The sequence below is a fragment of the Eriocheir sinensis genome, chromosome 38, assembly GCF_024679095.1.
Source record: "Eriocheir sinensis breed Jianghai 21 chromosome 38, ASM2467909v1, whole genome shotgun sequence".
Taxonomy (NCBI): Eukaryota; Metazoa; Arthropoda; class Malacostraca; order Decapoda; family Varunidae; genus Eriocheir; species Eriocheir sinensis.
The window spans coordinates 14,717,894-14,743,142 of record NC_066546.1 but is presented as its reverse complement, the minus strand read 5'-3'; the positions used below and the strand labels follow the sequence as shown (position 1 = coordinate 14,743,142).

At 42.9% G+C, this 25,249-nt stretch overlaps 3 protein-coding genes and 1 long non-coding RNA gene across 11 annotated transcripts; 2 read left to right on the top strand and 2 right to left on the bottom strand.

Moving 5' to 3' along the window:
• Positions 1–1,391: 1,391 nt before the first annotated feature.
• Positions 1,392–9,571, top strand: LOC127008737 (uncharacterized). 2 transcript variants are annotated; one of them, XM_050881088.1, is made up of 13 exons: positions 1,392–1,542; positions 2,924–3,026; positions 3,869–3,983; positions 4,580–4,697; positions 5,102–5,292; positions 5,553–5,648; positions 6,048–6,199; positions 6,473–6,671; positions 6,812–7,012; positions 7,551–7,762; positions 8,481–8,740; positions 9,097–9,229; positions 9,423–9,571. In XM_050881088.1, exons 2-13 carry the CDS (start codon positions 2,932–2,934, stop codon positions 9,472–9,474), a joined length of 1,824 nt encoding a protein of 607 aa, XP_050737045.1. In that variant the 5' UTR covers positions 1,392–1,542; positions 2,924–2,931; the 3' UTR covers positions 9,475–9,571. The 2 variants fall into 2 exon arrangements, with proteins under 2 accessions (XP_050737045.1, XP_050737046.1); XM_050881089.1 differs by having other exon boundaries at positions 1,399–1,542; positions 2,930–3,026.
• Positions 9,375–14,535, bottom strand: LOC127008739 (UPF0489 protein C5orf22 homolog). 5 transcript variants are annotated; one of them, XM_050881092.1, is made up of 2 exons: positions 14,411–14,535; positions 9,375–11,003 (listed from the first exon to the last, which is right to left on the bottom strand). In XM_050881092.1, the coding sequence occupies exon 2, from the start codon at positions 11,000–11,002 to the stop codon at positions 9,836–9,838; it is 1,167 nt and encodes a 388-aa protein (XP_050737049.1). In that variant the 5' UTR covers position 11,003; positions 14,411–14,535; the 3' UTR covers positions 9,375–9,835. The 5 variants fall into 5 exon arrangements, with proteins under 5 accessions (XP_050737049.1, XP_050737052.1, XP_050737050.1 ...); XM_050881095.1 differs by having other exon boundaries at positions 14,422–14,497; XM_050881093.1 differs by lacking the exon at positions 14,411–14,535 and adding an exon at positions 14,120–14,240.
• LOC127008740 (telomere attrition and p53 response 1 protein-like) lies at positions 14,526–25,249 on the top strand. Its single transcript, XM_050881096.1, has 5 exons — positions 14,526–14,746; positions 18,792–18,866; positions 19,187–19,355; positions 20,028–20,158; positions 21,317–25,249. The coding sequence occupies exons 1-5, from the start codon at positions 14,551–14,553 to the stop codon at positions 21,517–21,519; spliced, it is 774 nt and encodes a 257-aa protein (XP_050737053.1). The 5' UTR covers positions 14,526–14,550; the 3' UTR covers positions 21,520–25,249.
• On the bottom strand, positions 16,367–17,229 carry LOC127008741 (uncharacterized). 3 transcript variants are annotated; one of them, XR_007761284.1, is made up of 2 exons: positions 17,050–17,229; positions 16,367–16,756 (listed from the first exon to the last, which is right to left on the bottom strand). It is a non-coding gene; the product is annotated as an uncharacterized LOC127008741 (long non-coding RNA). The 3 variants fall into 3 exon arrangements; XR_007761285.1 differs by having other exon boundaries at positions 16,367–16,601; XR_007761286.1 differs by lacking the exon at positions 17,050–17,229 and adding an exon at positions 16,757–16,840 and having other exon boundaries at positions 16,367–16,601.

The following is a 25,249-nucleotide window of genomic DNA, read 5'->3' as shown; positions in this document are numbered from 1 at the left end:
CGCCCAGAATAAACGAGTGCCAAGGAGTCTACGGGAGTGTCAGCCAGGCAGTGGAGTGTCACCCTCGAGTGCCAGCGGTGTGTTGTGCGTGATGATGAGGTGAAGCAGGAGCGATCTGCCTCTGCCGCCCACCATCACCAGAACGCCCGCAATGACATCCAGGTGTTCCAGATCGTGGTGCTGGGTGAGCAGAGGAGTCAGTTCAAGGGCATACAAAAAGAAAACAAATCTGAAAAAAAAAGCTCGCTACTCACTGCTCCTATAAAGAATTGGATTAGTGGCCGAGAGATAGGAACAGGTGTGCCTCGTCCAGCGTTTAAGAGGCAAAGTTTACCCGCCACACGACAAATTGTATGTCGTATGAAGAGCCAGTAGTGTGTCCTCGACTTGTAAATTCCAAAAGTCAGGAAAATTCTCCAATCACTTGTAAGCAGCATATCCAGCTTGTCATATTTCAAAAGTCAGGAAAATTCTCCAAATCACTTGTAGGGAGCATATCCAGCTTGTCATATTTCAAAAGTCAGGAAAATTCTCCAAATCACTTGTAGGGAACATATCCAGCTTGTCATAGCAGCAAGCACACGACTTGCTAAAATGACGCTGGATCACCCCACCACCGTATGAGGAAGCGAGGCACCTCCTCGTGGGTCGGAGGAGGAGTGATCTCTGCGGACAAGCAACAAATTCAAGGCTCGTATTCGGAGGATTTTGCCATCAGGTTGAGTGGCGAAACCTCCAGCCTTGTTAGGGAAAAGTCTTAACGAATCGCATTATCGCAGTGAGGATGCTGCTCTGCCGCCAACAACTCCCTGACCGGTACGTAAGTCGTCTGCGAACCTACACGCCCGCCATCAAAGGCGTGACGCGATCGGTAACTCATACCTTCATCAATTAAGCCTTTACACGATCATTGTTGAAGAATCTGTAGCCATCTATGTTGTATTCGGAACTTAAATCAATATTAGTGGTGTCGATAAATGTTTCGGTTATAGCAATTACGTCAAAGTTTTCTGTCAGAGCAAGACATCGCAGTTCATCAAACTTGTTTCTTAGGCTACGCGCATTGAAACTAAGGACTCTTAGGTTATCTTGAGGCTTGGTAATAGAGGTACTGGAGGGTTCAATGTTACGAGTCTGTTGCGGTGTATGGTGTCTATTTACACGGGCGGGATGGAAGGACGTGGCTGAGAGTCGTTTTTTGTTGTTCGGGCGTTACGTACGGCGTTGTTGAGGAGCCTTCCAAATCTGGCTGCCCCGATGGGGGACAGAGAGAGAGAGAGAGAGAGAGAGAGAGAGAGAGAGAGAGAGAGAGAGAGAGAGAGAGAGAGAGAGAGAGAGAGAGAGAGAGAGAGAGAGAGAGAGAGAGAGAGAGGAGAAAAGAAGAAAAGGAGAAAGGAAAAGGTGAAGCGTTCTCAGTATCGAGAATACAAGACGCGCATGTTAGCATCTAAATAGTATCTGTCTAAAAACATTTGAAAACAAGGTGCCGTTGCAAAGGCAGAACCCCGGAACCTTCAGATTTGAGCTCCAAAACACAAACAGGTACGTCCTCTTTGTTAATGGGTAAGAAGCTCGTGAATTATAACCTCCTCTAATTTAATGGATGGACAGCTCGTAAATCACACCTTGAAAGAAAGTAGCCCCAAAATAAAGCCCTTCTTGCCTTTCGTCTACTTGTAAGGCGTGTCTGGGAAAGGGTTTGAGTTTTATAAAGGGTGAAACAGCTATGTCCTCTAATTTAATGGATGGACAGCTCGTAAATCACACCTTAGAAGCAAATACCCCTTAAATAAAGCCCTTCTTGCCTTTCCCTCCTCTCTTGTCTACTTGTAAGGCGTGTCTGGAGAAGGGAATGACAGTTTTATAAAGGGTGAAACAGCTGTCCTCTAATTTAATGGATGGACAGCTCGTAAATCACACCTTAGAAGCAAATACCCCCAAAATAAAGCCCTTCTTGCCTTTCCCTCCTCTCTTGTCTACTTGTAAGGCGTGTCTGGGGAAGGGAATGACAGTTTTATAAAGGGTGAAACAGCTATGTCCTCTAATTTAATGGATGGACAGCTCGTAAATCACACCTTAGAAGCAAATACCCCTTAAATAAAGCCCTTCTTGCCTTTCCCTCCTCTCTTGTCTACTTGTAAGGCGTGTCTGGAGAAGGGAATGACAGTTTTATAAAGGGTGAAACTACTGTAAAAAAAAAAAAAGTGTTTGACATTCTTTCTGACAAATCCATAATAGCCTAACTATTTCCCTAAGGCCCTAGGTTGTCATCTTAGAGAGTGCAGAGTCATAGGTCATTCCGGGTCAATAGTGTCGAAGGAGACTCCCCACGAGGACCAAGACTAAATATAGAGTTGACGTAATTGCAGTGTGGTCATGCAGTTCAGTTCACGGTTGGGAGTTTCACCTTTCTAATGGCACTCTTTGATGTTGTTCTCCACTGTCTGGGATTCTTGTGTTCCTCCTTTCCTTAATTTTCCTCGTGGCATCCTTAGTCTCCTGTAGGTTTTATTGACCTTTCATTGTTGTTTTTTTATCATGCTTTTAACTGATTTTATATAGTTTTATCGGTGTTTTTTCCGGTTGTATTGTTTTAGAATATAATAGTTCTGTATTAACCCGATACCAGCGAGGGGCCAAATTTGTGGCTTTGCCGTATACCAGCGACGGGGCAAATTTCTGTCATGATATAAACCCCCCAAAACAGATGATGCATAAACTGATCACAAATGCATTGATATATAGTATTATGAAATGGTTTGTGTGTGATGATTTTTTCTCATTTTTCTCGCTTAGAGGGGCCTTTAAGAAACCAGATCCCCGCAGGTACCGGGTTAAATTCGGCGCCACATGACCCAGCAGTTGTGGCGCCAAGATGAACGCTCAAATAATCAATCAATCATTTTTCTCTTTTCATACATAGATCCAGCCATGGAGGAGCGGCTGCAGCAGTGGGCCAGCAGCCTCACCAGCACACACAAGATCTTCTCTCATGACGCACCCCTCGAGCCACGGCACTTCTCGCTGTAAGAAATTCACCACTCAAAATTGTCCTCTCCTCTTACCTCTCATTCTGTTTTCTTTTGTCTGAAGTGTGTATAGTGGACTTGTGTTGCTGTTTTTGTTTTTTACCCTTGAACTGCTTCCTCTGCTGTACAAAAAAAAGATAGGTGAAATGTATATACAAAATGGAAAGCAAAATAAACTAGTAATTTTCTCCTGAAACAGTTAGCAGACTCACTCACAAGACAGAAAGGGAGTATTAACCCAGTAGCAGCGGGGATCATGTTTCTTAATGGTACCTCTAAGCGAGGAAAAAAATGAGAAAAAAATCATCACTCACACAAACCATTTCATAATATATATCGAAGCATTTGTAATCAGTTTATGTATCATCTATTTTGGGGGGTTTAAATCATGGCACAAATTTGGCCCATCGCTGCTACACGGTAAAGCCACAAATTTGGCCCGTCGCTGCTACCGGGTTAAGAGGGAAAAATGGAGATCTTTTGGTATGGTCAAAGATAGTTAAGAATATACAAAAGGGAAAACAAGACACACTAGTAATTTGCAGCAGAAACAGTTACTAGACTCACTCACAAGGCAGAAAGGGAGGGTAATGGTATGAAGAAGGAGAAATGGATGCCTTTTGGTATGGTCTAAGGGAGTTTTTAGAGTGAATAAAATGCCAGAGCTATAAAAAAAGGTAGATAGATAAATAGATAGTGTTCTCCTGATTTGAGTACTTATTGAAATGGTTAGGTTAGGTTAGATTGAAAAATGATGGTTTGCTGCTGAACTGAATACTTATTAGAATGGTGGGTATGAATTAATAAACATATCCCATAGCCTTATGTCTCTTGGTCAGGCTGTTGCAGGACAAGAAGCTTCAGCCGTGTCTGTCTTACTTGGTGCGGCACGTCCGTCCTGCCACTGAGGGAAGGCTGATCAAGCTGAACCTCAAACACGCTCGGATCAGGAAGGTGTGTATTTTTGCTTCATGTTAACCCTTTGACTATGGATTTCCTACAAGAAGACATCACCAAGCTACAGGAATGGAACAAAAAGTGACTGCTACAGTTCAGTGAAGAAAAATGTAAAGTCATGCATGCACCTTGGGAGGGGATATCCAGCATACCAATACCACATGGGAAACAAACCACTATCCACCACAGGGGCAGAGAAAGACCTGGGAGTATATGTTACCAGGCTACCAATGAAGGCCAAATCCATGCCAATCGCTGTGGACGGGTTAACCAAATTCAGCCTGTATTGTATGCCTATGAGTATGGAGAGGGTTATAAAACACTGGGAATTATATACACAGTCATTCCCCAACTTTCCTGGACTCCTCATATGTATAGAATTCACAAACTCTTATGTTTCACTATGAGTATAATTAGTTGGCTGAGTATGAGTTCACAGGATACCAGTGAATTAGACTCATGCATTGGGGTATAGCATTGTGTTTGTTTGCTTTTATGAATGTGATGTGTTTTTCCTCATAACCCTGTGATGTCAAGAGATAACTGTACGTTCTTCATGCATGTGAATTGACAAGCCGCACGTCATTCTCCAGAACCTGAAGGAGGAAGATGAGGAGTCGTCTTCCCTCCACGAATACCTGAAGCTTAAGTCTGCCATCGTGGAGGCGCGGTCAGCCATAGCAGCCGAGGCCACAGAGATACAGCAGCTTAGTAAGGACACTGCCTATATTATTATTATTTTTTTTTTCCATCAGAGGACACGGCTCAAGGGTAATAAAAAGAGTACAAAAAAATAAAAGCCCGCTACGTACCGCACCTATAAAAGATAAAAGTAAAGAGTTAGCCAAAAGAGAGGTCAATTTCGGGTGGAGAGGTGTCTTGATACATTATTATTATTATTATAACCTAACTTTCCCAAACCTGTATTCATTTCAGTCCCACTTCCTGCATTTTAGCTCCTTGCTGTAAATTAATAAACATGATTTCTACTCCTTCCTTAACACTACTCTATAATTGTTTAACACTTCACCTAATACACGTTGAAATATGCCTCGCTGTTCCATTTAGGATTGTCCAGATCGATGAATGAATATTTGTTTCACCCCACCGAGCAGACCAGCGGAGGGAGGAGCTGCGTCAGAGTGAGACCGAGGTGCGTAGGAAGGCTGTGTTGGTAAGGGCGGCACGTCAGGACGGGGAGCAGCTGGCCAAGCACTATGGCCTCTGGAGCGCCCAGCTGAGGGAGATTGAGGAGGACCAGCAGCAGAGGGAGAGAAAGGCCTCCAAAGTCACCCTGGCTGTCAAGGTAGCTATAGCATTTTTCCTTTCCTTTTCTTTCTCTTGCAATAATGGAAGCAAATCAAGGGCAAGAAAACAATATCCACCTCTACTCATTGAGAGGACTTTGTTTGGGTCTTATATTTTTTCTATTTTCCCTTGATGCCCTGTCGTGGATTTCAATAATAGTAATAATAATGATAATAATAATAATAATAATAATAATAATAATAATAATAATAATAATAAAACACTTCTTTATTTACTTCCTCCCATCCCCACCAACAGAAACGGCTGCACGATGACCTGCTGGGCCTGGAGTGTGTGCACCAGGCAATCCTCAGTGACCGCCCTGGTGGCCAGCACTCCCTGCACCAGATGAAGGTGTGTTGGGGGCTGTGAGGAGGCACGGACACTTGGCCGGGGACTAACTTAGGACCGTATTGCTAAACATTTCATTGCCAAAGTTCACATATTTGACAAGGCTTTCGTAGGAGTTTTGGGCATTTCCAGGAGTAGTTTTATGACCCCGGTGGTAGTGTGACCCTTCTTCTGTACCATGAACCTAAAGAAACACTCATTAGAACCTGATTGATCCCCTCTTTGACCTTTAGAAACAGCTGATGTGAGAAGCCAAAGTGTCTTATAATACCAACCTTAGGATGAAGACTATCTTACCGTCAATCTGTACACACCATTTCAACACAACGATTTAATTTGATTACTTGTCTATTTATGTAAGATGTTGTCACTTGATGATGATGATGATGTTTGTCTTCCCAGGAACATCTGTGGGAGAGTATCGGGGAGGGAGTGGGGGAATGGAGCCCCAGGATGGCTGTGGAGGCTGTGGTCGGGGAGACGCAGGATGGCCAGCGCGCTCTACGCAGCCACCTTCAGGGGGTGGACCTGGCCAGGGATGCACATGACCTCAGGTGGGCTGGGGCAGAGAGTGATAAAGGGATGGGATGTGATATATGTGATAAATAGCTGTTCAAGACACGGGAGCTCACATATTTGGAGGACTAAAGGGAACAGTCATTGCAAGGCATTCCTCTAAACAGCACCAAACTTAGATTAATTAACTGTGTTGCATCTTCTTTACAAATGGATATGTGAATAGGTTCTCACGATACTTTCACAGTCCCTATAAATTGTGAGAACTTGGCGTGCACTTATTCAATAACCTTTTCTTTACTAACGCTCAGGGTGAAATGTGAGAGTGACGGAACTTTCATAGACGAAACGAACCCAAGCGGCGTGGTGGAGTCAGTCCAGGAGCTGCTGAGGCAGATGAGCGCTGCCCATGTGAGGCTCCATCTGCAGGCCCACCAGGAGAACCAGGCAGCGCTGTCCCTGGGCCGGGTGCTTGCCACAAACACCAACAACATCACCACAGTTGTCAAGGTGAATGCTGCTCCTGTGACTCCCAGTGAGGACACAGAGAGAATGTTAAAACACTTCCAAATTTGTTTCTTGATGTTGGGTGTAGGTGGCAAAGTAACAACCATTGCAGTGTACTAATGGGTCCCCTTGATGCATCACAGAGGAGGTACGAGGACGAGGAGGTGGCCGCTGCCGTGCTGGAGCTGGTGAAGACAACGCTGGCCCTGGCAGGGGAGCGGGTGGCCCTGGCCTCGGCTCAGGCCTTCACCGCCTCCCTGCAGGACAAGGCTGACATGGCCGCTCGCATCCAGGCAGCCGTGAGGGACAAGCATGCCAGGATTGTGAACTTTGAGAAGGAAATTGTGAGTATTTATTGTATTTATTTATTTATTTGTTTGCATTCATGACATAGGGGAGAGTTACCACATCTTAGATTATGTGTTTGAGTTTGCATTTGTTTCTCTGTTAGCACCAAACATAGAGAAGCTGAGCAGACATTTAACCCGTCCGCTGTGATTGATACGGATTTGGCCTTCACTGGTAGCCTGGTAACATAGAGTCCCAGGTCTCTCTCTGCCTCTGTGGTGGATAGTGGAGTGTTTCCCATGTGGTACTGGTATGCTGGATATCCCCTCCCAAGGTGCAGGATTTTACATTATTTTTCACTGCATTGTAGCAGCCACTTTTTGTTCCATTCCTGTAGCTTGGTGATGTCTTCTTGTAGGAAATCCACAGTCAAGGGGTTAATACTTTACTAAACACAATTTTTTTCATGCATATTTCTTGGGGGAGGAATACCATAGCAAATATTACACGTTTCATTTCATTTAGTAATACCTGACGCAGAGAACCTGAGCAAGTATTTAGTACCTCACCTCACAGTAATTTCTCACCCCCCAGCAAGAGAGGATAGAGAGCATGCAATGTTTGGCGACCAGCGTGGAGGGCGGGCGGGAGACGGTGAAGCAGCTCGTGGCACAGCTGCGGGCCGACGTGGGCGAGGCGCTGACCCTCACCACAACACCCACGCCTGCCTCGACAAACCTAGCGGCCGAGTGTGAGAAGCTGGAGACCATTCCTTTGGCGCACCTTCTGACGACTGAGATGGAAACGTAAGGAGTGAGGTGAAATGTTTTGTTTTGTTTTTTGACAGTAAGTTAGGCAGCTCAAGGGAAGAAAAACAAATCCGCAACAAAAAAGTCTGCCATACGCCGCTGTGATGAAAGAAAAAAGAACAAGAGGCTAGGAGAGCATGGAGGGTCTGTCTACTGTCCTGTCAAGTTGTAATGTGATATTCTTTCCATTGATGTAAGGAGTCAAGTTAGATGTATGAATGGTGTCTATTTTCCTGTCAAGTTATTATGCGGTTCTTTTATTGATGTCAGGAGAGTTAGTCTATTGTCCTGTCAAATTATAATGTGATGTTCTGTACTGATGTAAGGAGTTAAGTTAAATGCATGGAGAATCTGTCTACTTTTCCGTCGAGATGAAATACCTCGTTCTTCCCACTGATATGTCTTCTAAAGTTCTTACCTAATCTTTACAATGTAGATCAACAGTTGCTCCTTATATTTGTGTCTAATTTATGGTTGTTTAGAGGGAAGATTTTGCACGTGATCAATGTTTTTATAGTTTTGAAAATGCATATCACAAGCATCATTGCCATCCACCAGGTCAGAACATAAGCCAAATATCATTGTGTCGACAGTCACTTCATGTGTGTGTCTAATATATTGATGCTGCGAAGTATGATTTTGATCAATGTTGTTATAGTTTTGAAAATGCGTGTGTGGGTTGAGTCATACCAAAAGCATCATCGTCACCCAACAGGTCGGAACGGAAGCCCAAAATCAACATGTCAACGGCCCCCCTGGTGTGGCATAACCCTGAGGCGGCGGCCGGGGGATGGCGAGCAGTGAACCAGCTGTGTGAGGGCATGAGGTGCTGGGACGGTGTGTACGAGGCCGCCACCAAGCGCCTCCTCCTGACCGCCACTCTTCACCGCCAGATGGAGCGGCTCACCAGTCTTCGGGAGGCCATGGACACCACCAGGAAGCAGTCCGAGGCCATCTCCAGCCTGGACACAAAAGGTTGGTCATACACTTGTGACATTTGGACAGGTTGACGTTGGTTTTGTTTTGTCTCTTACCAATTTTTGCTCTAATCGGTATATTACTTTTAATTAGTTTTTCATGTTAATAGTTTTTCCATACCTACAGATTTCCATATGTTGTTTTCATAAGTAGGGGTCTGTCTTCTGAATATAAACTTACTGACAAACAAAATCATGAAAAAATTAAGTGAGGGTCATTATGGACGGAAAAAAACATGGTAATGGTGAGGAAATGAGGACTTGATGTAGCTATGTACTGTGTGGTCAGCCTAGACTGGCCTTGCCCCATGCTGGAGAGGAGGTAGAAGGTCCTTTATCATTCCTTGTCTGCAGAGCTCATCAAGCAGGTGGAGGCGAATGATCATAAGCTGGAGGAGCAAGTGACGGCAATGCTGGCTGACTGTGAGAAGCAGCTCAATGACGGCTTCCAGCTTGTGGCCAAGTTTGCGCAACACATGTCAGACTGGTGAGTGCACCTTCCTGTGTCTTGAACTGCCTGATTCTTTGATATGAAATAGATCATTGGAACTAATCTCTTGCAATGATTCATCTTAAAAAATTATACACATTTACTGAAGTACTTCAACTTTGGGAGTGGAATCAAACAGGTATTGGTAGTGTGAATGCTTTATTGGCTTACAACATTTTTGTCATTCCAGGTGGGAACAACCAGCAAAGAAGATTGAAGTGAAAAAGTTACAGTTGCATTGAAGTGCTGCTTTATACATTAGAGTATTGTGGTCATAATTTCTTCAGTTATGTAAAAAAATTCTCAATGAATTCTAGAGCTCCACTGCTGTGCTTCAGGAGATAATTATGTAATTGTAGAGCCAAAGCAAATGACCATTTTAATCATGAACCAGTCTTTACATGTATATTTTGTTACATACTATTTCAATTTACAGAGCAGAATTTTTAATACATATAAAACACTTGTTTATGAAACAATATAACAAAGTACTCCATATGCTGTATTTAACTATTTTTGTAGAAATTTTCATACTAATTCTATCGAACACTAAAAATGTAGCACAGGAAGACTGTCATGGAATCCAGATACAATAAAAACAACTCAATCTTGATAATGTTTTTGGCAGTCTATGTCATACTTTTTACGTAGGAAGCTACACACGGTTTCCTGTATGCCGTCCACTTGGTCTGGGGGGCAGTAGTCGTCTACGCTAGAGCGTGCCATGGTCACCAGTGTGGGCTGGGGCAGGCAGGCGACCAGGGAGCAGAAGGCCTCCATGAGGGAGTCAATTTCCTCTTGAGAAGACACGTGATGAGGCAGTTGGTGGGCGTCGTCGTCTATGGTACTGCCTGCGTCATGCACCAGCTCCCAGTACACTCCTTCCTCCTCATCATTTCCTGGGTACTCCTTTGCCAGGTCCAAGATGAGTGCAGCCACCAGCTCCCTCTGCTTGGGGTCCTCTATGGCCTGACACACACTGTCCACCTCTGCTGGTGTCACCATGGGAATCTCAAGCGTCTGGAGGTGGCTGAACACTCCCTGCAGAGTCTTAATCTGCTTACATCGCCTCTTGACGTGCTCCTCAATCACTTGCGTCTCTTCTGTTTGGGTGTAGTTGAAGCGGTAGATCTCCTTGAGTCTCTCGTACATGTTTACCTCGCTGTGCATTGTGAGGAAAGGGTTCGTGGTGGAGAAGAAATCCAGATCCACGTCAAGGGTGTAATAGTTGTCGTGATTCTTAATTAGTTGTAAAAGGTCTTCCTTCAGTTCCTCCACGTCCACTTCACTCCATAAGGTGTGAACATGCAGACTCACTTCTTTAGCATTTTCCAGATCCTCGGCCTTGCAGTAAAGCATCTCGCCCACAAAGTAAAGAGCCGGACATGAGATTCTGATGTTTTCTGTGCCTCTCTGCTCCCCAATGAGGAAGGTGTAGTGACCATCCTCTATCTGGCTTGCCCAAGGCGGCTTCACCCAGACGATAGTGGAGATCTGGCCGGCATAGGCAGCCACAAGGATCCAGTTCTCAATGCTTAGTTTCTCCAGCATGTCGGGGACGTTGAACACCTCTGAGGCTTTGAGGTCAGCTGGGATTAAGAGGTCAGGGTGGGAGTCAAAGTGGATGAGGAGATTGTGGGTGAAGGGCAGGTGTTTGGAGCCCACTGCACGGAGGATGTGCTGGAGGGCATTGTTGTGCTCCTCCACCACATGAACGGGCAGCTGCGGGTACTTCTTCATGGCCTGGGTGTGCTGGTTTCCGTCATCCATTCTGAAACAAGGGATAGATGTTGCAATGTTGCAAAGAAAACATAGGTAGACCTCGCTTTATCCCAGATATTATCAAGAAACAGAGGATAGAGGTCTAAGGATGGCTGTGTTGCAAAGAAAACATTGGTAGACCTCGCTGTATCCCAGATATTATCAAGAAACAGAGGATAGAGGTCTAAGGATGGCAATGTTGCAAAGAAAACATAGGTAGACCTCGCTGTATTCCAGATATTATCAAGAAATGGAGGAAAGAGGTCTTAGGATGGCAGTGTTGCAAAGAAAACATGGGTAGGTCTCATTGTATTCCAGATATTAAAAAAACTATGACCATCACACAGATACACGAGTCACACTGCTCACTGCCACTCATGTATTGGCCTAATATTCTTGGTTTCCTAACATCTGGAATACAACAAGGCCTACCTCTGTCTTCCTCATATAGGTGTTGGCATAATGTTCTTTGTTTTGCTTTTTTTCTATAGTAAGAACATGTCAAGGGCTAAAAATGCGGTAAAAAGTGCCCCAAATATACTTTTATGAATTCAGAAAAAAACAGGAGGATGTGAAAATGTGATCAAATCTAGTCCCTGTCTTGAGAGTTTAACCCAGTAGCAGCGACGGGCCAAATTTGTGGCTTTACCGTGTAGCAGCGACGGGGCAAATTTGTGGCTTTACCGTGTAGCAGCGACGGGCCAAATTTGTGGCTTTACCGTGTAGCAGCGACGGGTTAAATTTGTGCCATGATCTAAGCCCCCAAAAACAGATGATACATAATCTGATTACAAATGCTTTGATATATATTATGAAATGGCTTGCGTGAGTGATGATTTTTTCTCATTTTTCTCGCTTAGAGGGACCATTAAGAAACATGACCCCCGCTGCTACCGAGTTAAAGCTGTAAAGTATAAACAGTAAAGGGAAAGCTGCTCCAGAGTGTACCAATGAAGATTTATATTAATTCTTGCATTAGTAAGTTGGAAAGCATATACGATGATGATTACCCTCCCATCCTCTTTCCCTTCCCTTATTTTTCTGTTCATGTTCTGTATCTTTTATCATCAATGTAACTTTCTCATGCTTCTTATGACTCTAGTGACTGAGATATTAATTTCCTTTGAGTTTACTGAAAAATGAGAAAAAAAGCATTAGATTTATCAAGGCATCCTGCTGAAAATAATAATCTTGTACAATAAAATCTGAGTGTACAGTTGAAGGGAGAGACAAATCAATTAAGCAATCTTCTATAACACTATGATCAGTACAAGCTATTTCTTAACACTAGACCATACTTATATATAGACAGTATTTCATGACACTTCCACTACTGACTACATCCTTTTTTATGAGAGAGACAGACAAACAGAGAAAGACAGGCAGACAGAGAGACAGACAGAGAGAATTAGGCACAGATCAGATAAGACACCAAAACAGTTTATAGACAGTATTTCATGACACTTCCACTACTGACTACATCCTTTTTTTATGAGAGAGAAAGACAGACAGAAACAGAGACAGAGAGACAGACAGAGAGAATTAGGCACAGACAGACAAGACACCAAAACAGCTTATAGACAGTATTTCATGACACTTCCACTACTGACTACATCCTTTTTTATGAGGGAGACAGACATGCAGAGACAGACAGAGAGACAAACAGACAAGGAGAGAGAGAAAGACACAGACAGATAAGGCACCCAAAGAACTTATGAATAGGCAAAGAGAAGAGTATCTGATGGACAAAGACACAGAGACAGATCGAGGTAGCAGACCTTAGGCAAAAGTTCACAACAAGATTCTTCTCTATTTTTATCTCATGTCGACGAACCACCTGAGAGGCACCTTTTAGTAGACCACGGGGTTTCATATTTCATTCATTTTATCCCTTATTCACTTTATTAACCTACACTGAGAATATACCCGGTGAATAGCGACTGAACTGGGGTATCTAATATATGCTGCAATTGGTCCTATATATACGTGTGTGCTCTTATCTACGTAATGCATAATCTTAACTTTCATTTACTAGGTTGATATTAGGTAAAGTATGCCTAAAGAAAGTTAAATAATATTAACTCTGATGTTATTTTAGGTAGATGTGAGCAATATTGTCCTCCATATATTTTAACTAGGCCTATAGCATGGCTTACTATATTAAAGACAAAGAATACTATAGAATGACGGCCTATTACATAACGTAGCTGATATAAAAAGGTAATTAATACTAAAATAGGGAAGCCATGGACTGTCTCAACTTATAAGACAAAGAAAATACATAATATAGCCAGTCATGTAGGCCTACGTTATATGAGTGAGAAAGTATAAGTATGAAAAGAATAAGTATGAAAAGCTTTGCCACGATCGAATGTCTTACTAATTAAATATGAACAGGAGAGAAAATGCAATAACCGATCCCAATGAAAAAGTCAATACTCGGAAAGAATGGGAATTTAAGACGTAGTGATGGAAAATGACAAAAATATCCAACTAGACCTTATGAATATGGAAGCAGAACCCTAAGAAAAAAACACGGGAAGGTTAACAAAGAGAAATGAAAGGGGGTTGCAAATAAAGAAAAGCAAGCATATATACCCGAAATTAACACACATATAAATTTCAAGGAGGCAAATTTAACAAAGTACGGAAATGGCAGCTTCTGAAGGGCGATAACTCCTGCCAGAGACCATTATACCCTTTAAAGAACTAGAGGAGACCCTTTAAGAGATAATATACCTTAAATAAACGAAGAGGAGTCAATGTAAACCGTGAAACTGATACGCATAGCTCTTCAAGGAGACAAATATTTAGCAAAGTGATGAAATGGCACCTAATATATGAACGATAACTCCTCCCAGAAGCCATTATACCCCTTCTAAGGCTTGAGGAGACCCTGAAGAAACATTGTACCCTGAATAAAGCACAGGAGGGCATTATGAACCGGGAATTTGGCATTTAAGAAGAGAAATAGAATTCGTCCTTGATGGCAGCAGTGAGACAACCCGCCTCACGATCCTCAGCAGACATTTAACTCTTATAATAAACATTTCTTCCCCACGGACATTAAAATACAAGCTTGATATCAACAGAAAACAAACATAGATAATATGGAGGGAGAAATACCTGTAAGTCAGCCATGAGAGTGGGGAGAGAGGACGCCTACCACTTATAATATTCGTTTGGTGACCACACAATATCCCACATACACTACAAACGAAGCTTAAAATTATTAAAAAAACACGAGATAAATAAGATAAAGGCAGAAAAAACATGTAAAATAGCCGTGAAAGTGAGGACAGAGGACATCTACCACTAATAATTTACATTTGGTTACCACACAATACCTCACATGCACTACAGACAAAGCTTAAAATTATCAGAACCACGAGATAAATAGGATAAAGGGGGAAATACCTGTAAAATACCGATAAAAATGAGGAAATAAGGGAACGGCTCCAACAGTACTGGAACCAAGGAGGGCCAGCTGAGAGGAGAGGCAGAAGGAAGAAGCACCTCCATCACACCTTTCTCGAGCCCCTTTTCCGCCTCTAGACATGAGCGAGGGACGTGATGGCGACGAGGATGTCCTGGGGGAGTGCTGGATTACCACGTGGGAGCAGCAGACCCTTCAGGAGCTGGAGGGAGAGCCAGACCACCAGGAACACCTACAGGGCGAGGCTGACGCTGCTGCAGAAAAGCTTTGGTCGCTTTTCCAATCAGCGGCCCAGTGCGTGGCTGTCATGTATAAAGGTGAGATCAGGGCCAGGTAAAGCTTGGACAGGTAAATAGGCTGGTGTAATTGTGGGAAATGGGAAATATGGGGGTGGTGGCAATGGCTGACTTCCCTTTTTCGTCCATTTTTTCCCCAATTCGTCTGGCTAATTCACGGCTGTCATCTTCAAGGGTGAGATCAAGGCCAGGTAAAGCTTGGACAGGTAAAAAGGATGGTGTAATTAAGCTGGGGAGCCTGGGAAATGGGAAATATGGGGGTGGTGGTAATATGGCTGACATCCCAATTTCGTATATTTTTCCCCAATTCGTCTGGCTAATTCACGGCTGTCATCTTCAAGGGTGGGATCAGGGCCAGGTAAAGCTTTAACAGGTCAAAAGAACACTATATCCAAGCTGGGGAGGCTGGGAAATAGGAAATATGGGGGTGATGTTAATATGGCATACGTTCCTACTTCGTGTATTTTTCCCCAATTCGTCTTGTTAATTCACGGCTGTCATGTTCAAGGGTGGGATCAGGGCCAGGTAAAGCTTTAACAGGTCAAAAGAACACTATATCCAGGCTGGGGAGGCTTGGAAATAGGAAATATTGGGGCATTGGAAATATGGTTGACGTTCTTACTTCGTATATTTTTCCCCAATTCGTCTAGTTAATTCACGGCTGTCATGTTCAAGGGTGAGATCAAAGCCAAGTAAAGCATTAACAGGTCAAAAGAACACTATATCCAGGCTGGGGAGGCTTGGAAATAGGCAATATTGGGGCATTGGAAATATGGTTGACGTTCTTACTTCGTATATTTTTCCCCAAATCGTCAAATTAATTCGTGGCTGTCGCCTTCAAGGGTGAGGTCAAGGCCTGGTAAAGATTGGACAGGTCAAAAGAACACTATATCCAAGCTGGGGAGGCTGTGAAATAGGGAATACTGGGGTAGTGGAAATATGGTTGACGTTCCCACATCTTTCACTCCTCCCCCTTGGTCAGGTCATTGCGGGGTCGCTATAGGCTATGGGTGTGGTCATCAGGGCTAGGTTAAGTCTCCACAGGTTAAATGGATGCGATAACCAGGCTGGGGAGGTTGGGAAATGTGAAATACGAGGGCGTTGGTAATGGCTGACATCTGTATACGATCTGCCCACCTGGTTCTTTCTCCCCCCGTGGTCAGGTCATTGCGGGGTCACCAGGGGGTTGCAGGGGTGGTCATGAGAGGGGGTTATGGTGTGGGTTCTCTGGGGTGAGTCACGGGGTCATAATAGCATTGAGTCAGTAATAGCGTGAGTCAGGGCTTGAAAATTTCTGCTTGCACTTGTTTTTACGTGTTGCTCTTCGTTAGGTTTAAGGAACATTACCACATTTTCAGCTTGTAGTCATTAATTTGTCATACTGAGCTTACTTCACCCTCAGAATCATCCCTTAGTGTTGTTTTATCATAGTTACCAGCCAGGTTATCAAGGGGAGGGGAGACTGCCTGATGTTGTAATTGGGTGTTTGTATCTAGACATCACATTGCTTTATTTACTCTTCTCTGTCATTATTTTGTCATATTGAGCTTCCTTGTCCCTCAGAACCTTCCCTTCATGTTGTTTTATCACAGTTACCAGCCAGGTTATCAGGGGGAGGGGAGACTGCCTGATGTTGTGATAGTGTGTGTTTGGGAATTTCTTGTTTTATTTACTCCTCTGTCATTTCTTTTGTCATATTGAGCTTCCTTGTCCCTCAGAACCTTCCCTTCGTGTTGTTTTATCACAGTTACCAGCCAGGTTATCAGGGGGAGGGGAGACTGCCTGATGTTGTGATAGTGTGTGTTTGGGAATTTCTTGTTTTATTTACTCCTCTGTCATTTCTTTTGTCATATTGAGCTTCCTTCTCCCTCTGAACCTTCCCTTTGTGTTGTTTTATCACAGTTACCAGCCAGGTTATCAGGGGTAAGGGAGACTGCCTGATGTTGTGATAGTGTGTGTTTGGGAATTTCTTGTTTTATTTACTCCTCTGTCATTTCTTTTGTCATATTGAGCTTCCTTGTCCCTCATAACCTTCCCTTCGTGTTGTTTAATTTTAGTTACCAGCCAGGTTATCAGGGGGAGGGGAGACTGCCTGATGTTGTAATTGGGTGTTTGTACCTAGACATCACATTGCTTTATTTACTTTTTTTTTTTTTTTTTCGCTTCCTTCTCCCTCAAAATCTTCCCTTCATGTTATTTTATTATAGTTACCAGCCAGGTTATCAGGGTGAGGGGAGACTGATGTAATAGTGTTTGGGAATTTCTTGTTTTATTTACTCCTGTGTCATTTTTTTGTCATATTGAACTTCTTTCCCCCTCTGAACCTTCCCTTCGTGTTGTTTTATCACAGTTAGCAGCCAGGTTATCACGGGGAAGGGAGACTGCCTGATGTTGTAATTGGGTGTGTGTACCTAGACGTCACATTGCTTTATTTAGTCTTTTTTTTTTGTCATGTTCAGCTTCCTTCTCCCTCTGAACCTTCCCTTTGCGTTGTTTTATCAGTTACCAGCCAGGTTATCAAGGGGAGGGGAGACTGATGTAATAGAGTGTTTGGGAATTTCTATCCAGCTATCACATTGCTTTATTTACTCCTCTCAGTCATTTTTTTGTCATGTTGAGCTTCCTTCTCCCTTCAAATCTTCCCTTCGTGTTATTTTATCATAGTTACCAGGGTGGCTGCCTGATGGAAAAATGAGGTGTATTTGTGTAGTGCGGCGACTAAGCCTGATGGGCGAGCCTCCCATAACTCACTCTGCGAGGGGGGTACCTCTTTGGGCGACTGGCTAAGGAGTGGCTCTCCCGTTTCGCTGGTCGCGGGTTCGATCCCCAGCGCCGGCAGAACCTTTCCTTGTCTGGATTAAATTCTCATATGTTTCGTTACACGCAGTGGTCGTGAGGGAGTGGAGGGAAAATTCTGGCATTACATTTGTATCTGTCACCAGGAAAATATTGCATGTGAGGCAAGTTTGATAGTTATAATATGAATTAGAGGGAGGCAGCCCGATGTAGCAAACTTAGAAAAATTAGAGCAAAGTGAAGTAAGTTTACTCTAGAATCATATAGTAATTATTCTTCACCAGTAAAGTCATGAATGCTTGGAATACTTTGAAGGGCAGTGTAATAAAAGCAGTGGTTGTAGTAAATGTGAAGGGAAGCTTGAAATATACTGGAGCATTTAATAACAAACAAATTAAGGGAGTCCCAGCCTTTTGGATCTGTCACTAGGAAAGTAATGGGTATGACAAGGTTTTTGATGAAAATAACATGTACTTCACCACCATTGATTTACTCTGAAAAAAGAGGAAAAAAGTAACAACTGAGTGAAAACTTATAGAGGTAAAGGTGGGTGCATGCGGTATAGCTGCGCGTGGCTGCGGTGCTCGTCTTCGATACATTTGGCCTTTGGTGGGTAAGAACCAGTTACCCCGGGACACAGGCCAGTGTGAAATCCAGGACTGCCACATTTACCTTCCCCAGGTTTCCCCAGGTACTCATTTACCAACCAGCCCGAAAGGAAGGATGAACAGCTGGGTGAGTTGCACACCGACTGCCCGGGCTGGGATTTGAACCCGCGCCTGTGGGCATGCTGAACACTAGGCCACTTAGGTAGAAAAATTATATAAACTTATATAATGTACATAGAATATAGAATTCTATGCTTTTTGTATTGATTGACATAATGAATAGTATGGCAATTATTATACTGTTACCTAACTCTGATGATTTTAGTAAATTGTTTACTGGAATACACAAAGCAGACAGTCCACCACAGAGAATGTTAACCTTCCCGAAAACTCAATTGATTTGTGCCAAGTAATATCCAGCAGCAGGATACCAGACTGGCAAGCAGTACTCTAAGACAGGATGTATGTAACCCTGTTGTATAGTATTCTTATGGAAAATGGTTTCTTTGTTCATCAAATTGTTGTTAGTTGTGTTTATGACAAACTGTGCCTCCTAATTACCTGCAATACGATCTAAGATGTGAATTTGTTTTGATCTGAAATTTATTTACAGTTGGTGTAGCTTGCTTACACTCATCTTCCTTTGCCTCCTCCACTCCTAGGTGCAGCGGACAGCCAGCACTCCATGTGGGTCCCCTTCCAGACAGCGGCCGGCCACATCACTGCTCTGTACAAAGGTAGGTGTTACTGGAAAGCCATTTTTCTCTCAACCCCAGATACCACTTTAGTTGATGGAATGAAATTAAGTTTACGGAATGTTTACATCAACTGGAAATTAAAAGATAGGACAAACAAATGGTACAGGCTGATGATGATAAGTAATGACAGCAACTAACTGATCTAATACTTTCCCTCCCACTCCAAGATGTGATGGAGTGTGGTGTAAAGGAGAAGGAAGAGGGAAGGTAGAGGAGGAGAGGGAGGAAAACAAAGATGAAAGATGGAGGAGGAGGAGCAGATAACTGATTTAGCATTTAACAATTACTCCCAATTCCAGATGCAGTGGAGTGTGTGCGGCGGGGTGGCGAGGTGGGTATGCAGGCCGGCTATCAGAGGAGGACCCGTGAGGTGCTAAACTGGACCCGGCGTCGGAGGCACTTCCGTCGCGAGGAGCTGTTGGCATTCCTGGCAGGCAAGACACCACCACACCGACCAGCACATCTCAGGTGAGTCTTGCTGCTGCCTTGAGGTCTTCAGTGCCCTGTTTGTTATGTGCTAGTAATTTATAACTAAGTGAATGAGTGACTGAAAGATAGGCAGTTGTAATGGAATGATTTAGTATTAATATTGATAGTATAGTCTTTGCTACTTTACTTTTTATATGTGGTACTGGAACAATTAAAACTGTTATTGACATTATTAACCCCTGTGACGAGTTATGTCCAAAGCTGTCCCATTCCTGTACATTTGAGTTGTCCCATTTGTGGTGTGGCAGTTACATTAGTGAGTGTGTGATGTGGCGTTGGAAGTTGGACAGTATGGAAATATACTAGAAGGACTGCTTAGGAAATCAAGTGGATCACATTGGAAGGTGTTGATATATATTCAATTATGCATTATCCTTAGTCCCTGTATGTATGTGTTTATCAAATATATATATAGAAAGATTACCGGTATTATTCAGCCAGTCCGTCAATCTCGGTAATTCAGATTAAAGCTGTACTAGGATTATTGTGATTTGCTTATCTAGTCCTTGGCCTAAGATATACCATTATGTACTTAGTTATCAAGACTTAAATATAGATTAAGTTCTCTAAACTCTTATCATAACTTCTTTTTTAAAATTGTATCAGTGTAATCAGTTAAGACTAAAAGCTAACCTTCTCATCATGTCTCAGAGGGTCACCCCGCACTCGCATCACCCTGGAACGCATGAGCCCCCGCCTGCCCAGCCCCCACCACCCCCACCACCACACCCACAACCCAGAGCCCGACCTCAGCACCTTCCGGGAAGCCCTCGGCATACCTGGTAAGCCCACAGTGGAGAGAAAGGCAGACACATTCCTTTCTCCTTTATGCATGTCTGGGTATTGATGATTATTGATGTTATTATACAGAAGAAGCAGAAGGGGAAGGTAGATGTTTTAAACTTTTCCTTACTGAATTTGGGGATGACTTCCTTGTCCATACTTTAAAACGGTTATGTGCTTCTACAAAACTTCCTTGTAAGCATTTCAGTACAGCAGCTAGGAGAATTATAGTGAAAGCAAATAAACAAATGTAGCCCCATAATTATTTGGATTTGGACTGACCGTTTGGCTGGAATTCCATGATTCCCGAAACATTCCAACGTTTTACTGGAACGTACAGGAAAATTTATTGAAGAAATGTTGCCCATTTAATCGCGATGGAGTCTGAAAAATATAGTTTATAATCTTTGACCGGGAAATTTGCTGCCTACAGAGCTAAATTAGCAGTGAAACTCGAAAAAATAATTTTTGTAGTTTTTCATTCTAGAATGAATTTCATTGAATAAAAGTTGTAGAACATCATCCTTATAATTCAACTTTGAAATCAGATTGTGATTTAGACTGACCGTTTGGCTGGAATTTCATGATTCCCCCAAAAATCCAACTTCTGCTTCCCACTCCACTGAACACTCCTGTGAACAAGATATTAGTTCATCAAGAACATCAGGTAAATCAGTGGAGGTGTCAAGACTACGCTCATCACGCACATGACGAGCAGAAACAAAAGGTAGACTGCCAAAACAGATCGGCTGAGGGAACATAATTGCTTTGCAGACGCCATGATGCCTAGGCAGGAACTGTGACTATTTTTAGCACGGAGTCGTCTAAGGGGCAAAAACGGTGCCAGTTAATCACTTAAGATCGACACATACATTGTTACGCGCGCCATTCAATTTCCAAAGAGCTTCTCGTTCTCTGGCGCTGGTGTCATGCTCGTCGCCCACGTCCGAAAAAATTATATGACGCCAGCATCATAGTCATTGCTAAGGGGTTAAAGAAGTCAATCATGTTACACTGGATGTGCTTTGTATTTGTGTTGGTTATACAGCTTTCTATACACCCTCCTAAGGTGACAGGATGATATCACAACACCTTCATATCCACCATATGTGCTGTCCGAAGCAGGGTTTTGATGTTCATGTTGGTTTGTGTCTCAGGTCAGCCCGGCCTCACAGTGCGGCCATCCTCCGTGGGGTCAACTGCCCTGTCGTCCCGCCGCCGCAGCTCAGCCCACCTGCCGGAGCTCCAGGCCTTCCTGAGCGACGAGTTTGCCCGAAACAAGCGGCCAGCCCCCTCCTCCTCCCCCACTCACGATGTTACCATGGACTCACCTCAGCACAAGCGTTCCCGTTATACCTAAGAACCCTGTCTTAACGTAGCTCTGTTCTTTCAGCTTCGATTATTTTCCGTCTTCATTTAGTGCGTGCATGTGTGAATGTGAGTATGAGAGCGAGAGAAAGTATAATTTTGTGCCTAAGATGATGTAACTGCTGTTTCTTCCCCCTCGTTATCCCTTTCGTTATACTATAAATTTCATGCTGTGTGTTACGAATTCTTGAGTTATCTTTATGCTGCTCATTTATGGTTTTCCTGCTGCTGTGGGGAAAGAAAACTGTTCCCAGGAAGACATGAAGTGAACACATCTTTCCTGGGAATGGATTTCATTTGCAGTGTGCAGGATAAGCATCACGTGATGAATAAACGTACGTTACCCAAGCAAATGGTAGGCTGGCTTTACGTTTGGTGGCCGTTTGCTCAAGTCTGCAGATAATGCTGAACAGTCATTATTTTCAACAGTAGCGCAGGTGGCGGCAAGATAATTAAGTATTAGGTGAGGTGCAGGTGGTGGGCAACCCATCGCACACCTGGCACACAACACCTGCCTCTGCCTGTAATGAAGTCTTCTAGAAATGGAGTATAGTAAAGAAGTATTAATTCCCCTTCCCTGCCAGAATCTGATGTTCCAACAGTTAATACATTTTGTGCCTGTCTGTATGTATCTGAGAACACTATTTTTGTGGCTGCCTGTGAATGTGTGTTGTTTTGGAGTGAAGGTGAGCCTTGCTTCTCTTAGGGAGCACAAAGTATTGGAATGAGTCATTGGATGAGGAGTGTTGGCCCAGCAAACTGTTTCTTCCAGTATATGTATTGTACATAAATGTGTTTTGTTTTCAAGTAATTTGAGCTTTACTCATTTGTTGCAGCTTTGTTTACTCTAGAGCACACCTTGGGTGTTTAAACGTTGTTGCTTATTTTCTTCCAGTTTAGCTAAACTATTCTTTTTCATTGGAATTTTATGTTTATGAAAATAATCAGGCCAGAGAGTTTTGAGGTGTGCCTGGCTGGACAGTGGTGTGTACAAAGTTTTCTTTCCACTGATCAGCGTGTTGAGCATTGCGAGAGAGATCTCGGTGAACACTGTTGAAGTTTGTCAAATTTGATAATTTGTAGCATGTTAAAGTAGTGTTGGCCCAACACCTCATGTTTGTCATTAACTCTATTTTGGGGATAGTATTGGATGAATGGATAACATTATGAAAAGGTTGAAAAGATTGGCTTTAATTAATTCAGCTTTCCCCTTGTGGCATAATACAGATGAAAAATTAATATTAAGGGAGATGGAGAAACAATGCAAAGAGCATGATTCAGTGTTGACACTGGAGATTGCTGAAGCCTTCTTAAGAGGTGGAGAAGCTGAGTAATTTTATCCTGGAGAGCCAGGTGTGCACTTCTCTGGGGAAACAAAAGTTTTCGGCTCAAACTGGTGTGGTATGCTGCCACTGAGGTGAGGCAGTGTGATGAGTTGTGACGTAATGCAAGTGGTGAGGCGTGAGTGGTGATGAGGAGAGAGAGTGAGTGTGTGTCCCTCCCCCGGTGTGTGTCTTGTGTTACTTGAGTGCACGGATGACTTCACGTGTGAGTAATGTCTAATTTTATGTTCAAGTTTGGTTCATAATTTGTTACACAACTGTGTGAAATTAAAAATTTCCCTCATAATCTGATTTCTTTAATGCTTTAGAAAGTTGTCAGATTTTTTTAGTCATCGTAACTGCCAGTGTGAGGCAGGAACCTCATGTCTCCTTCAGCTTTATAAGGATCTGTTTACATCCTCACTGCTCTTCATGGTGAACGGTGAACACGACGAATGCTTTTTGTACTTTAGGTTCAAGTGTGCGAATGAGTGTGTGTGCCTGCGTGCATTTAGCAATTTTTTTATTATTTTTTATTATGAATTAGTCATTACTGGCCCTGTGGTAATTTTAGTGAACATTATAATAATAATCGTGGTAGTTCCCCAAGGGATGACTGCAATATTTCATCTCAAAGACAATACCTGACTGTCACTATAGCCAATGCACCCACCTCTCAGGCGTTCCGTGGTGCTCCAGTTACCCCTAAGTTTAAACAAGTTATGCTCCACTTTGTCAAGGCTCTCGGCCACCTCCCACCATTACACAGCTGACTGGATGACCCAAGGTTGTGCAAGGAAAGATCATAACTAGCACTGCAGAAGTGTTCAATATTATTATTTTTTATGTCATCATTATTGGTATTTTCCTTCCTTGCTCTGCCTATGGAAGTGACGGTTTATGATCCTTTGTTTTCTCCTTTGGCTGTATGTGTTTTGTCATCTTCCTGGGGCTTGACCTTTCTCCATCTTGCATGTGTAGGGAGTGGGAAAATTATTATTATTATTTTTATTATCATTATTATTATTACTATTGTCATTATCATCATTATTGTTGTTATTATTATTATTATTATTATTATTATTAATAATTAGAATTGACAATACAGGAAAAGAAGCCACCCTGTAAAAATAAATATTCTGTTTAGGAATGTCATTCAAATTGTATACTGAATTTGACTGAGTTGTTTATGGTTAATTAATTATAATGAGTATTTTCATTTCTAATTCTCTTCACATAAAAGATAGAGCCTCACTTTGATAATTATTTTCTATTCAGGAACTCGGACTTCAAGTTATACATAATTTTTTTCAACAATGTTAAATGGATCACAACGACTGAGGTTACTTCTATGTTGTGTGAAAGGCTGCCCGGCTGCCCTTGAGACTGAGATGACCCCAAAAAAGTGGTAATGATGCAATGCTATTGTTTCATTCAAGATGAGTTTTCTAACACTTGTTACTCCTGTCAGGTTACCTATTAATGACAAAAACACAAGATACAAAAATCATTTAGGATCAGTAGTGCAGGTGTCACTGAAAACCGGAGGCAGAGGAAGGGTATCGAGGGAAGTATCGTGTGGAGGGAAGAGAAACCTGTCGGAGGAGAGACAGCATAGCATGAAGGGGCGAGAGTCTGGAGGGAGGAGAGACGGAACTAGGGATTCCAGGAGGCTCTACAGTTTTTGCTAAGAAATATATATATTGCTATTTTTATATTACGGTGGCATTGGTATTACTACATGATTATACCTGTAAGTATTGAAATAGCAATTACTGCCGGATGAGTGTAGAGGTTCTGTGTACATAACCAAAATTGTTGATGTGTGAAGAATTGAAACTCAGTGCTTGTGGGGAATTTACTTAAACTGCTGAGAGAAGGTCTGTCAAGCCTCTCGTGCCGAACACAATTTCACTACCCCTCCCTTTTTATTTTTTATTTTTGCCATAAAGTTTAGACTAAGCAACACGATACCTCTTATATGTGTATATGTATGTATATGGATTTAGGTATATACATATATATGCTCATATATTATGCTCTGTATGATAATGTAATTACTTAGTAAGATGTTCATTGACAATTTTACTACATAACCTGCCCTCAACTCTACATGACTGTAATACATACACACACGAAGTGTCATACACTGCAATGTTGCTCATACATGCTGTTTCCACCGCTCTGGAGAGGCGCAGTGAGGCGCGGCGGCGGCCTCTTCACTGCTTGTCTGTCTGTCTCTGCGTCTGTCTGTCCCACCACCCGGCGGGGGAGGACGGCCCCCGCCCCTCCACCCGAGGACTCCGCGCCGCAGATCCCCCGCCAGCCAGGAGGGGCGCCCCGGAGCAATGCAGAACTATGTATCTCTTACAAAACTGAATAAAAAGTGCAACATATACA

Excerpts from the sequence above, each read along its gene's own strand:
- LOC127008740 (XM_050881096.1), top strand. The coding sequence starts at position 14,551 with ATGAGCGAGGGACGTGATGGCGACGAGGATGTCCTGGGGGAGTGCTGG. Across the intron at positions 18,867-19,186 it reads CATCACTGCTCTGTACAAAG|ATGCAGTGGAGTGTGTGCGG; the intron begins GTAGGTGTTACT and ends TCCCAATTCCAG. Across the intron at positions 19,356-20,027 it reads CACCGACCAGCACATCTCAG|AGGGTCACCCCGCACTCGCA; the intron begins GTGAGTCTTGCT and ends ATCATGTCTCAG.
- LOC127008739 (XM_050881090.1), bottom strand. The coding sequence starts at position 12,866 with ATGAAACCCCGTGGTCTACTAAAAGGTGCCTCTCAGGTGGTTCGTCGA. Across the intron at positions 11,004-12,771 it reads GTTGTGAACTTTTGCCTAAG|AATGGATGACGGAAACCAGC; the intron begins GTCTGCTACCTC and ends CCCTTGTTTCAG.
- LOC127008737 (XM_050881088.1), top strand. The coding sequence starts at position 2,932 with ATGGAGGAGCGGCTGCAGCAGTGGGCCAGCAGCCTCACCAGCACACAC. Across the intron at positions 3,027-3,868 it reads GAGCCACGGCACTTCTCGCT|GCTGTTGCAGGACAAGAAGC; the intron begins GTAAGAAATTCA and ends TCTCTTGGTCAG. Across the intron at positions 4,698-5,101 it reads CACAGAGATACAGCAGCTTA|ACCAGCGGAGGGAGGAGCTG; the intron begins GTAAGGACACTG and ends CCCACCGAGCAG.